Below are 14,083 nucleotides of genomic sequence, written 5' to 3' on the forward strand. Positions count from 1 at the left end.
CAGATTATTGTTAGGAGATCACTGAGAACTGGGCTGCAGCTCTGCTGCGTTTCCTCCCCAGGCAGGATGGGAAGCAGTTCTGGTGCTGGGATTGGATTTATAGCCCTGTTCCCCTGCCCCTCCCCTCCTCTCTCCCCCTCTCCAAGTTCACATCGACCCAGGCGGATTTGAAACAGGCGGGTTGCGCTGAGTTCTGTCGGACAGGGTTGTTCTGCGCTTCAGACAGGTTTGGTTCCTTTCTGGTCAGCACCGTGTCAGGGTTTGTTTTCGTCCTGCTGTGATCAGGCTGGCTCTGTGTGCAGGAGAGTGCCATGTGGACGGACCGGACTTGTCTACGGGATTCTCAGTAGTCTGAGGTTAAAGGACTCGTTGCTCTTGACAGGTCTTTGAACCTGGTTTTGAGTTTTTATGTTGCCTTCCTGAAGCTTTTGGCCATGTGTAGAGAATAATATTAGCACTGTTTGACTGTGCTGTTACTGTAGCTCCTATTGCTGAAACAGGACTGTTCTACTGTACTGGGACTGTAGTCCCTATTGTAACAGGACTGTTCTGCTGTACTGGGACTGTAGCTCCTATTGCTGAAACAGGACTGTTCTACTGTACTGGGACTGTAGCTCCTATTGTAACAGGACTGTTCTACTGTACTGGGACTGTAGCTCCTATTGTAACAGGACTGTTCTACTGGACTGGGACTGTAGCCCCTATTGTAACAGGACTGTTCTACTGTACTGGGACTGTAGCTCCTATTGTAACAGGACTGTTCTGCTGTACTGGGACTGTAGCCCCTATTGTAACGGGACTGTTCTACTGTACTGGGGCTGTAGCCCCTATTGTAATAGAACTGTTCTGCTGTACTGGGACTGTAGCTCCTATTGTCACAGGACTGTTCTACTGTACTGGGACTGTAGCCCCTATTGTCACAGGACTAGAGACTGAGGAGTTGATCAGTCAGCTATAGATCTACAGGTGCTGTCTGAACAGGGGAGTGCTGAGGAGGTGATCAGTGGACTATACAGGTGCACGCTGAACGAGGGACGTGATGAGGAGGTGCTTACAGGTGAGGACTTACTGTGCAGTCCTGGTGTGCCAAAGGAATCAAGCACAATTACACAATTTAAATCCTCACACGCCAAAGACTTTGCTAAACGAATACAGTATGTCCTTGTGAGCCAATGCTTTAATCAATGGTCTCAACCGTGAAGCCCCAGCTGGAGCAAAAATCCAGAAGCTCTTTGGCTCCCGAGCCTGACCTCCAGGCGTGACAGGGCAGAGAGCAGAACTGGGCTATCTACTGCCCCCTGGAGGATGCAGGGGTCATGGGGTGTGCCAGGGTGAATGGCAGCCCGCCTGGTCTTCTTGGAAATTCCTTGACCCTGGGGGGGGTCACACAGATTGCAATTGCTCAGCGGTCAGCAGCTTCCACACTATAAACAGACTGGCTAGCTGTGGGGGTCGTATACAGTTGCAGACAGGAGCCCTGACCGCCTGGGTCAGAATCAGCGCTGTGCAGCGATTTATGATGTGCGATTTGTTCTGTTTGTTTAACTTTACTTTGTCAACAACACCTCTTCTCAGGCTTTGGAAGGGTTGTTAACGAGCTCCAGGGCTTTACCTAGCTCAGGAGACAGGCCCACGGCTCTCCTGCCTGCAACTGTGAGAAGGAGAAGCCCGACTGGGGTAAGTGTGACAGCTACTGCTTCCCAGGAGAGCAGCTCCTCGTTAACCTCGTCTGCGGCGTCTCGTGGTAAAAGCAGAGTGAAATTGTGGTGAAAGCAGTGTGAGGCGCTGAGAGATACGATACCGGAGGATGCCAACTGCAGCCAAGCACGCTAAGCGTGTGGTAAAAGCAGAGTCAAAACTGTTAGTTAAGTGTGGCCAGGTCTCGTGGATCTGTTCAATGTCGCATGCTGTCCGAGACGCCTTTCTGCAGCAAAACTCGAAGGACATGATCGAGAGGAAACGCACCCTGCTTGAAACACAGAAGAAACAGGAAGCTGAAAAATAAATGGGGTGAGGAAACAAATACGAAACATCTAATTACTGAAGGCAAAGTAGGATGCCTCAACCGAATCTCTAAAAACTGTGCAGAAGTGACCAGGACAAAACTCGACCAACCTAGGAGAGACACCGTCCTAGAATCAGAAATAGGTGTGAAAAGTTCAACTCGTGACAAAAATGGGGAAAATAAAGTCCAATCTTCGAAATCAGAAACTTCTGTCTTGCAGGAGAGCACCAAAATTTAGAGGAGTGTTTTTAACAGAAGAAAATCACGTCGTTGAGGTTTTACAGGTTGCTCGCCCGGTAGGGGGCGCTCTTGTGCTCGCTTGCTTATGCCCCAGCTGTCATTAGCTGACTGCAGCCGGGGTGCTGCCAGGGCTGGGTTGGCTGTTGCAGCAGCAGAGCCGCCCCTGGTGGGCGCCAGGCGGTCCGCAGTGACTCAGTGCCCACCCCTGAGCCACACGGCGATAGGCTCTGTCAGGTGGGCATGTCAAAGGGGTGCAGGCACGTGTCCTCATTCTGCTGCTGGCTGCAGGACACAGATAGTCAGTGGCCTGTCCCCTGTTGTCTGGGTATGAAATAGAAAATCACTGCTGATTTAAACATTAAAAAAAAATAAGTCTTTCGTGTTTAGGCAGCAATTAAGCATGGTAGTAAAACTACAGTTTATAAAGTTGAGTCATCTTAATCGTAAGAAAAAGGATTGTTTATGAGCATCCCTGCCAACTTAAGCAGTTTATATGTTTCTTTCTGACTTGGTAAAATCTGGTGTGTGTGGCGGGCTGGACCTGTGATAGACATAACACAAGAAAGGTCACAAGTGAGGAGAGGTCATCTGAGCCATTTAGCCCATCAGGTTCCAGTAGCTAATTGAAATGAGGATCTCATCCACGTGTTTTGGCTTCAGCAGCATGGATGGGAGGCCTGTTCCCTACTCCCGCTATCCTTTGTGTAAAGAAGTGGCTCCTTCCCTAACTGGAGCTGGGGTATGGGCTTTAGCAACATGGCTAGGCAGCTGGTGGCAGACCCCCACCAACTCTCTGCGCTGTGAGAGCAGTAACACACACATCCTGTTGGCACTGCTGGAAACCACACACAGCACAACGTCACCCCCTCGTGTACAGCCCCTCGCTGTGCGCCACGCCGTCAGGGTCCGCCCCAGCTCCTCGTCGTCTGCCATTGGACCCTTTATACAGCACCCCCCAGAAGCGCAAGATCAGGAACCGAAACCCCTGCCCCCTCTGGCCGCCAGACACACTCTGAGCCCGCCATGCTGCCCAAGCGCACACGTTGACAGACGGCGCTCATGCCCACAGGCAGGAGCGTTGGCACTCCCGCCTGCACTCGGGCACCATGGCGACCAGCTCTCTGCGTTCAAACAGGTGTGTCGGGCTGCCTATCAACTAAAAACGTGAGAACAATGAGGGTCGAGAGGACGACTGTCGGACAGTCTTAGCTCGTTTGTTCTTTTTTTTCAGTTGCTAATTGATCCCAGGGTCATATTTAACCAGTTCTAGGAGGACGCCAGCGTATCTGTTTTGACAACGTGGCTGGGCAACTTGTTCCTAAACCCTGCGAAGGATTAAATTCGGAACGAAATCTGTGCCCTTTCCTGTAGTTTCCCCTTTACGTCCTCTGGTTCGTATGTTCGCTGCCGATCCTGAATCCACCGAGTTAACTTTGAAAAAAAAAACCCAACCACTTCAGCACCATGAGGCAGAGCTGCCCGTTCTGCAGATTGAGTCAAAACAGTTGTCAGAGCACACAACAAAAAATATCTTGCATGGAGGCCCTCCTGAAACAGCTGGGGTTGTCTCCCATTATGTAGGGCACTGTGAAAACCACCCAGCAGCTCCCTGTGGTTTGATGAAGACCAGTGCGCTGAAGAGGATCGCTAGACTTGTTTCTGACGCCTCTATCTGCAAGTGCGCAGAGCGCTCATCCATGCGGATCCACTTACACAGCTGGGCGCTTTACTGCAGAGATCTGGCCACGGCACATCGCCCAGGGGGACAGCAGCAGGGTCCCACCTGGGATGTGAATCCACAACCTTCCCGGAATGAGCCCTGAGCCCCGGGCACACCCCCCCCCCACAGCTGTCTCCAGTCTCCGGGATTGGGATACAGCGCTTGGCGGAGCTGCCCGGCTCTGATCCCAGCAAGAGCGCGGTCCAGCGGGGTCTGTAGGCTGTCTCTAAAGACATTTTACCACTCAGGCAGGCAGTTAATGGAGAAACGCGAGCTTGTCTTTGGAGACAACACCTTCACACCTACCCCCCCAGACACCGGGACCAGGACACTCCTGACAGAACCGATCTGAACCGAACAGAACCTGGCACTGGTGCCCTGTCTATACGTCCCTGATTGCCTGTGTCCTGTAGCCCCTCGGGACTCTGGGATCAGGAATGCCCGCGCCTGGATTTGTAATGTACCGCATACAACAAACAGCAGGATTAAGGTGATGATTACCACACGCTGCTAGTTACTTTCCAAGTCCTGTCAGCCATTGAGTCACATTCTATTTTTACTTCATTTTACTACTTTCTTCTCCAATCAAACGAAATGCCTCAAGGGCTCAGACTAGTCCCATACAAATAGTCTGGGCACTTTTACGTTTTATACGATGATGCAGGTGTCTTTTATACATGCCACACACACTCACAAACCACTTATACACACACACTCACGTACCACTTATACACACACACACATGCCACACACACAAACTTATGCCATTCATACACACACTCGCCACACATAAAGCTCGTGTCGCAGGCCTGTTCCCTTTACTCTGGCCGGGTGAGAGACGAAAGGGAAATGATCGCTCCTCAGGCTGTTCGATGGCCACTGGTAGTTACTGCTGACACTACCTGCAGGACTATTAACACACAAGTGCCCAGGTCAGCCTCCTTAACACACAACAGCCAAATCCACTGCAACAGAAAGGGTAACAGCTCGGGCATTCAGTGAGTAGAATACTGTGTAGAGTCAGCTAAACATGCAAATCCACTCTTCTACAGTACATTTTACTGTAGTCCTTATAGTAACAGAACTGTTTTTTACTGTACTGGGACTGGAGCTCCTATAGTAACAGGACTGTTCCACTGTACTGGGACTGTAGCCCCTATTGTAACAGGACTGTTCCACTGTACTGGGACAGTAGCTCCTTTTGTAACAGGACCGTTCTACTGTACTGGGACTGTAGCTCCTATTGTAACAGGACTGTTCCACTGTACTGGGACTGTAGCCCCTATTGTAACAGGACTGTTCTACTGAACTGGGACTGTAGCTCCTATTGTTACAGGACTATTCTTCTGTACTGCATGTGTGCTGCAACCTTAAATGGGCTCTTCTGTTTTCTTTGGGAGTGTTTGCTGTATTTAATCCTAGTTAATCCTGTAAATTTATCTATAGGTGCTACACAAACACAATTCACTCCCCCAGTATGCAATAACAGATGTGCCTATGTGAGTGTGTTAAAAATGAGGTCCAGGCACAGAGCCAACTATCTTTGGAGAGAAAGTACAGAAAATATCGTGGTAGGCTCTCAATCACATCAGACTGAGTGGAAAAGAGTCATTTCTCTGGATTTAGTATTTTAATGAGTTGCAGGCTCTTGTATACAAGCCAATTTTGGGAGTTGAGTAATTCACACTTGTTACTATAACTCCGTCTAAACGGGATGTGTAGAGCTATTATACTACTAAATACATATCGTTTTTCTGTCGGATCAGCAGTTGTAGCACAGGCTGCAGTTCGCAGTACGACCCGGAGTGGATCCAATTTGAATCCGAAGCTCCGGGCTGGATCGAATTTGAATCCGGATCTCCAGACTGGATCGGACTGATCTGTTGCCTGGAATCTGGGGGGGGGGGACGTTTCTTTGCAGAAACGTGTTTTTTTACTATTATTTTTGCTCTTTTTTTTTTCTTTTGTCCTTTGTTATTTTTTCCCATTTTCGGGCTTTCCGAACTCAGACAGGTAGTCGAGGGGGCTCAGCTACGGCGGCCGTGTCTCCCCCTCGCCCCTATCCCCCACCGCGGAGTTCAATTTGGCCAGCAGGAGCCGTCTCTTTCGGGCTTTTTCTCGGTTCGAGGGCTTTTTTAAAAAAAAAAAACACACACACACGAGAAGCGGACGGATCGGCTACGCAGGGGAGGTTCAGGCCACGGAAACAAGCCGCGGCCCGCCAGGGAGCCGGCTGACGTCACGCACCGCCTCGGGGCGCTCACATAGCCCCGCCGCCGCGACCCCCTCGCGCCGGCCAGATTTCCGCGCTGAGCTCCCCGCGCGACGCCCCCGGAGCTGCAGGCGGGCTCTGCTGGGTCTCACCACCACAGCTGTGTTCAGTTCCGGTTTTTCTAGAGTTTTACACTGACTCCCGGGGCTGGAAAGCACCAGGATTGACTACGCTTCACCAGCCAGAGCCCGGCCTTACTGCACATCGCGAAGCTGTGCCAGTGTTCACACGTCCAGCCTCGCTCTGTACACCTGCACACACTGAGCACTGCGCACTCTGTCCACCTGCACACACTGAGCACAGTGCACTCTGTACACCTGCACACACTGAGCACAGCGCACTCTGTCCACCTGCACACACTGAGCACAGTGCACTCTGTACACCTGCACACACTGAGCACAGCGCACTCTGTCCACCTGCACACACTGAGCACAGTGCACTCTGTACACCTGCACACACTGAGCACAGTGCACTCTGTACACCTGCACACACTGAGCACAGCGCACTCTGTCCACCTGCACACACTGAGCACAGCGCACTCTGTACACCGCACTTATTGGGCACAAAGGCTCTGCACACTGGTTATACACTGGATACTGTGGGCTCTGCACACTGGTTATACACTAGATACAGTGGGCTCTGCACAGTAGTTATTTACTGAATACAGTGGGCTCTGCACACTAGTTATACACTGGATACAGTGGGCTCTGCACACTGGTTATACACTGGATACAGTGGGCTCTGCACACTAGTTATACACTGGATACAGTGGGCTCTGCACACTGGTTATACACTGGATACAGTGGGCTCTGCACACTGGTTATACACTGGATACAGTGGGCTCTGCACACTGGTTATACACTGGATACAGTGGGCTCTGCACACTGGTTATACACTGGATACAGCGGCTCTCCCTGATGTGACAGCTCTCTGGACTTCTGCTCCTCCAGAGGGAGCAGAGATAGGCAGGTAGAGAGAAAGAAAGGCACTCTCCCAAACTAAAATTAGACCTTCCTCCATTTCTTCCAGTCTCTCCACGACTCTCTGTCTCCCTCACTCATTGACAGCCTGGGAATGTGACAGAATTCGGCAAGTCCCACATCGTCCAATGGCAGTGTGGGAAACTGGGAGAGAGGACCTGCCTCTCCGTGCCCTGACTGCAGTCTCTCTCTCTCTGTGCACACACACACTCAGGGGCCCTGCGGCTGCTTATTTCTCTGTTGATTCCTACCAGTTAGCAGGCTGTGTCCTCCTTCCTACACAGGAATGGAGAATCAGTCCTGGCCGCGGTCAGAGCCCCAAGGCTTCGGTGCTGGTGACGGAGGGAGGACAGTAGCCGGGCCCGAGGGTTTCGAAAACGCCACACTCCACAATGGGACGCTCTGGCGGGGCCTGTACCCGGGCTGGGAGGGCACAGGGAACAGCAGCGCACTGCCGTCCCACGAGAGGGACCTGGAGCTCGCCCGGGCCGAGATCGCCGTGCTGGCCACCATCCTGGCGCTGACCACGCTGGGCAACAGCCTGGTGCTCTGGGTGCTGCTCCAGCGCCGCAAGCACCACGCGCCCATGCACGGCTTCATGGTCAACCTGTGCTTGGCGGACCTCGTCGTGGCCTTCTTCCAGGTAAACCGGGCTGGGGCGGGTCTGACTGGGGAAGGGGCACAGCAGGAGGCACGTCGGAAAGCTCTGTACGACTCGGTGCAACCTGTGCCACTGGCTCAGACACACCCACTGAAGCCACGGCACGCCCACTGACTCTCTGACACGCCCACTGACTCTCTGACACGCCCATCAACTCTCTGACACGCCCACTGACTCTCTGACACGCCCATCAACTCTCTGGCACGCCCACTGACTCTCTGACACGCCCCCACTGACTCTCTGACACGCCCATCAACTCTCTGACACGCCCACTGACTCTCTGACACGCCCATCAACTCTCTGGCACACCCACCGACTCTCTGACACGCCCATCGACTCTCTGGCACGCCCGTCGACTCTCTGACACGCCCACTGACTCTCTGACACGCCCACTGACTCTCTGACACGCCCGTCGACTCTCTGACACGCCCACTGACTCTCTGACACGCCCGTCGACTCTCTGACACGCCCACTGACTCTCTGACATGCCCACTGACTCTCTGACATGCCCGTCGACTCTCTGACACGCCCAACGACTCTCTGACACGCCCGTCGACTCTCTGACACGCCCACTGACTCTCTGACACGCCCGTCGACTCTCTGACACGCCCACTGACTCTCTGACATGCCCACTGACTCTCTGACATGCCCGTCGACTCTCTGGCACGCCCACCGACCCTCTGGCACACCCACTGACTCTCTGACACGCCCATCGACTCTCTGGCACACCCACCGACTCTCTGGCAAGCCCATCAACTCTCTGGCAAGCCCACCGACTCTGATAATAGGAGCACACATGAATGGAGCTACAGTCACATCTGACCAGGGGAGTGTTGAGGAGGTGATCAGTGGACTGCAGATCTACAGGTGCTGTCTGAACAGGGCAATGTTGAGAACGTGATGTATTGTGGCTGTATCTCCTACTGTAACAAGACTGAGAGTGAGGAGGTGATCAATATCTACACAGCAAAACAGCCTTGTTACAATAGGGGCTACAGTCCCAGTACAGTAGAACAGTCTGTTACAATAGGAGCTACAGTCCCAGTACAGTAGAACAGTCCCGTTACAATAGGAGCTACAGTCCCAGTACAGTAGAACAGTCCTGTTACAATAGGAGCTACAGTCCCAGTACAGTAGAACTGTCCTGTTACAATAGGGGCTACAGTCCCAGTACAGTAGAACAGTCCCGTTACAATAGGAGCTGCAGTCCCAGTACAGCAGAACAGTCCTGTTACAATAGGGGCTACAGTCCCACAGTTCACCTGCAGATCTATAGTCTACTGGTCACCTCTTCAGTCTCTATCCTGTTCAAACACAGACAACACTTAAGTACTTGGCGCAATCTGTGCCATCAATGTGCCAGTGCCATCAATGCCATGCCATGTGTGACCCCAGCAGACCTTGCTGTGAGATCGGCTTAAATACGAACACGGTCACACAGGGGCGCTGCCGCCCTTACCTCCGGCCTGACCGGCCGACTCCCGAATTCTCTCCTAGGTGCTGCCCCAGCTGCTGTGGGACATCACGGAGTATTTCCGCGGTCCGGACGTCCTGTGCCGCATGGTGAAGTACCTGCAGATCGTGGGCATGTTCGCCTCCTCCTACACCATCGTGGCCATGACCTTCGACCGGCACCAGGCCATCTGTCACCCCATGCTGGCCTACCGCAGCGGGGGGGCGGCGCGCTGGAACCCCCCCATCACGGTGGCCTGGGCGCTGTCCCTTGTGCTCAGCCTGCCACAGGTCAGCTGCGCCCGCAGTAGCACCACCTTGTACAGCGCCTTTGGCTTCCAGAGCCTCGGGCAGGGAGGTTACTTCCACGCTGAAAAGGTTAAGAAGAGACAGCATTCCAAAGCTGTTGTGGCTTTTTCGGGTGAAGCTTTCTACAGGTGACACGTGCTAAAATATTGTGGGGTTTTATTTGTTAGCTTTTCAGTGTGGAATCAACCTCAACTTCTTCCTCTAAGGAGAAAATAAGAACATAAGAAAGGTGACAGATGAGAGGACATTGTTAATTGATCCCAGGGTCAAATTTTTTAAAAAGAAGTCAGGGTATTAGTATTAACACTAGCGTTGGGCAGCTTGTTCCACACTCCCACCACTCTTTGTGTAAAGAAGTGACCCCCCCCTCCCAGTCTTAAATGCACTGCCTGACCCCGACTGAGGCCGCGATCACTGAAATGTTTCTCTTCTGACCTTCTCTTCCTGCCACGAGGTCTTCATCTTCTCGAAGTCAGAGGTCGCGCCCGGCGTGTTCGAGTGCTGGGGCCACTTTGCAGAGCCCTGGGGCCTCAAGGCGTACGTCACCTGGATGACGCTGGCGGTGCTCGTGGTGCCCACCGTCATCATCACCGTGTTCCAGGTGCGCATCTTCCGCGAGATCCACAACAACATCTACCTGAAGTCGGAGAGGGTCTCCGCCGAGGTCAAGAAGAACCAGATCGCCCTGCAGTTCCGGAACGGAGGCGGAGGGGGAGCGGGCAGCCACCCCCCTCACCACTCCCACCACTCCCACCACTCCCACTCGGGCGTCTCCAAGGCGATGTCGAAGACGGTGAGGATGACGCTGGTGATCGTGCTCGTCTACGCCATCTGCTGGTCGCCCTTCTTCATCGTCCAGCTCTGGGCCGCCTGGGACCCCAACCCCCCTAACCAAGGTAGCCATTCCCGCTGACCAGGCCAGGGACGTTTCAGGAGTCAGGAACTAAGGAGTTCAGCATTGGGCTTGAATGCTTCTAGAGCACTAAATCGGGATTCTAGGGCGGGGAGGTGGGATTAGGGTGAGAGAGGGATTTACAGCAACAAGGGTACGGGTAAAATCAGGTTATGGATTAGGATTGGGATTAATATTTGAAGTTACTGTTAAGGATTGGGATTAAAACTGTAAATACAGTAGGGTCATGGCTCATAGTAGGGGAGGCTAAGGGTCTGGATGAGAATTCAGCGGCTCTATTAGGAGTGGATTAAGGTTAGTTGTGACAGGGTGAAGGTTAAGATCAGGTGTTAGGGCTGGGGTTACGGCTGAACGTTGGGGGTTTTGGGCCAAGCTGAGGATAAGCATCTCCGAGTATTGTCTCGGCCCAACCCTCTCTCCCTTGATATTTCCCACGTCTCGCCTCTTTCGCCAGCACGGAGCAGTAAACCCCTTCTCTGCTCTTCACAGTCCGCAGCAAGGCGCCTCCGTGAAGAGGGAGACAAGCTGCCCTCTCGCCGGCTCCCTCTCCACCTCTCCGCCTGCCTCGCCCCCCCTCACTCCCCGCGGTCTGCTCCAGTACAGCCCAGACCAGCACGTTCACCATACGAGACAAGAGCGCCGTAAAAGCAGGGCATCGCGCAGCATTGGAGTTTACGGTGCCGTAGGGCAACACTAGGGAACGCCAGGATAAAACTTTGGAAACAATGGGTGGGGCACGAAAAAGAGAGAGAGAGAGAACAAATTCTGGGACGTGCAAGCCAGCTGTGTTACAATAATTAAGCCTGTGTGAGACGGGCGCTCGTAAAGGTTTAATTAGGAGAAGCAGGAGGAGACGGGGCATGCCTGTAATGTTCCCTCCTGGGAGCACAACAGCCTGACAACAGCGCTGGCCATGCTGACACGCCGCCTACACGATGGTGACTGCCTGTGTGAGAACGATGTCATTTACGAACCTTGTGCGGGTCTCAGGTAACTGAGGTATCCAAGGCAGGCGACGAGGTAGAGTGCTCGGTTATTCCAGGCCGGGTCAAGTGCAGAAGAGAGGCAAACAGATCCGATAGGGGCAAGGCAAGAGCAAGAAATCCAAAACCAAAACCAAAGAGGCGACGTTGAGGGAGTCCAGACGAGGTAGAAAGGGTACTTGGGAGGAAAGGGCGAGGTGAGCTCAGGAAGCGGAAGAGATCCTAATACCGAGTGATGTTACCGGGTGAACTGAGGGTTTAAATAGGGAAATTGGATAATGAGGGGTTAATTGAGACCTGCGGCAGCCATAACAGCCTGTCCTCCCTCCTGCCCCCAGGCGTGGCGTTCACCATCCTCATGTTGCTGGCCAGCCTGAACAGCTGCACCAACCCCTGGATCTACACGGCCTTCTCCAGCAGCGTGTCCCGGGACCTCAGCCAGCTGCTCTGCTGCCGGCGCTGGGCCAAGAGGAGGAACTCCCTCCCCGACGACTCCAGCACCACGGCGTCCACCACCATCAAGGAGACCGCGTACTGACTGGGTCGGGGAGCAGGCGGCACCGAGCCACCCTGGAGCGCACGCAGAACCAGGGACCCCTGCACGGGTCCCACTGCTGTCCGAGAGCCTTGTGCCGACACAAACTGTGCACGTGCAGTGTTGGGAGACGCGGGCAGAGACAGTGCACTGAGAGACGGAGACTCACCGTCTCACCACTAACTCCCACCCCACTGCGCACTGAAGGACAGGGAACGAGAGAGGACGTGCCCAGGGGTGCCAGCAAAACACGACTCAGTTATCTTGTCTGAGCATTCTGGAGTCGTGTGACCGATGCGCAGTTCAGTAACAACATCTGCACTCGTTAGGGCATGAGTACCCTGCACAGGTGAAAATGCATACAGATTTGCAAGTGGGGAGGACATTAGAATAGAAGTGCTGTAGTCTCTGTGCTCAGAGACCTCTCTGCAAACCTGGCATTTCTAAAGACTGACAGCAGCTACAGGGCAGAGGGACTAAGAATGAGATGTGTAAGAGGCAGAATGGCACCAGAAGGGCAGGAGAGCTTGGCAAATAAACACTTGTACTCCGGTCTTCAGTAACACTCAGACTCCAAGATAATTGGAGGGGAATTTATCCTACTTTTCTGCAAATTGAGCTCCGTCACTGGGGATGAAGGAGGATCAGCTGCCCTCAGAGCAGGGTGCAAGGGAAAAAAGAGAAAAATCATGTTGCATGCGCTGAGTCCCACTTACTGCCAACTCTCCCTGCCGTCCCAGGATTCTCTGCGACTCTGGATACCTCTTCCAGGTGCAGGGTATGAGCAGGATTTTAACCCTCATATTGAAACATTCTGTCATTGCAGAAGCCAATGTTTGAGCAAACTGTGATCAAACTGTGATGTGATTCCACTTCATCGTAACAATGTCACGAATCCCACTTCTTCCACCAATGAAACACTGCACCCACCTGGGTGACACACTCTACAACGCCCAACAGGACAAGCTGGTCACTGCTGTCACCACGAGACGGCAGGCACCTAGCCAGTTTCAGGATGACTAACCCCCCTGCCTTTTCTTATTTTGTTATCCAATTGCCATCAAATGCTATTTTTTTTAAAAACCAGAACAATACAGAACAGATTGATGCTGCTGCTGTCTCAGTTTCTCTCAGGCCTTTGTGCAGAACCAGCCTGGGATTCTACCACTTCAAGCAGGGACTCCTATACAGAAGCTATTACCAGATATGGCTGTACCCGGACATTTCCGAACATACTGAGAGGTGTTAAACTATGATTTAGTGCTAGCATTTATTCTGGTCACTGTCTGCTTGAGAAAGAGAAACTGTCTTGTTGTCTTTCTGCTTCACAAGCATACTTTTAGCAACGGCCAGCAGCCCGTACTAAAACTTGACACAGAGCAAATAACTATGCAACAGGAGCCTGAGGACCATCTCTGGTTCGCAAGTAGCATTCACAAAGCATTCAGCTCTTGGATGTTGTTGTACTAAGTGAATATTAAAGTAGCAATCAGAACTATAATGGAAGTACTTTACAGAGCACAGCAAATCTATACAAATCCCAAACTTAAAAAACAGTGTATTTTAGGCTTTCTTCTGACATACAGTAGTTGATGGAAGGAGAGACTTAGAATTGAAGGTTGTAATTTTATTCCTTGTATTATATTAAAATGTAGAATTCGGGATTCACTGTGTTTCCTTGGTTTTTCATGTTTTGTGGTTCTGCTTTAGGAGTTTGATTTTCCCACGGGTGTGGCAAAGACTTGCCCATTGTCCGTGGATAGTCCCGAAGAGACACACACACATCTGATAAATTCAAAATAAATTCAGCTTTACCCTGTGTGTGCGAGAGTGATAGAGTGTACGAGCAATTGGTTGCAGTAGAGCGAAGTATTTTTATTTTATGTCAACAAAACCAAAGATTTGTTCTGAAAAGGCTGTTCGACTAAAAAAATAAATAAACACAAGTCCTGGAATGTTGTTGAAAAGCAAAGTTAAAAAAAACAACCCTGGGAGACTTTATAATTCGAAACA

General features: G+C 52.2%; 1 protein-coding gene across 1 annotated transcript; it reads left to right on the top strand.

Moving 5' to 3' along the window:
- Positions 1 to 1,982: 1,982 nt before the first annotated feature.
- Positions 1,983 to 13,731, top strand: LOC148839026 (vasopressin V2 receptor-like). The gene is made up of 5 exons (XM_088928966.1): positions 1,983 to 2,010; positions 7,502 to 7,860; positions 9,376 to 9,621; positions 10,094 to 10,535; positions 11,874 to 13,731. Exons 2-5 carry the CDS (start codon positions 7,504 to 7,506, stop codon positions 12,071 to 12,073), a joined length of 1,245 nt encoding a protein of 414 aa, XP_088785092.1. The 5' UTR covers positions 1,983 to 2,010; positions 7,502 to 7,503; the 3' UTR covers positions 12,074 to 13,731.
- The last annotated feature ends 352 nt before the right edge of the window (positions 13,732 to 14,083 follow it).

This window comes from Atractosteus spatula, chromosome 2 (genome assembly GCF_055471065.1).
Source record: "Atractosteus spatula isolate fAtrSpa1 chromosome 2, fAtrSpa1.hap1, whole genome shotgun sequence".
Classification (NCBI taxonomy): Eukaryota; Metazoa; Chordata; class Actinopteri; order Semionotiformes; family Lepisosteidae; genus Atractosteus; species Atractosteus spatula.

Excerpts from the sequence above, each read along its gene's own strand:
- LOC148839026 (XM_088928966.1), top strand. The coding sequence starts at position 7,504 with ATGGAGAATCAGTCCTGGCCGCGGTCAGAGCCCCAAGGCTTCGGTGCT. Across the intron at positions 7,861-9,375 it reads TCGTCGTGGCCTTCTTCCAG|GTGCTGCCCCAGCTGCTGTG; the intron begins GTAAACCGGGCT and ends ATTCTCTCCTAG. Across the intron at positions 9,622-10,093 it reads TTGTGCTCAGCCTGCCACAG|GTCTTCATCTTCTCGAAGTC; the intron begins GTCAGCTGCGCC and ends TCCTGCCACGAG.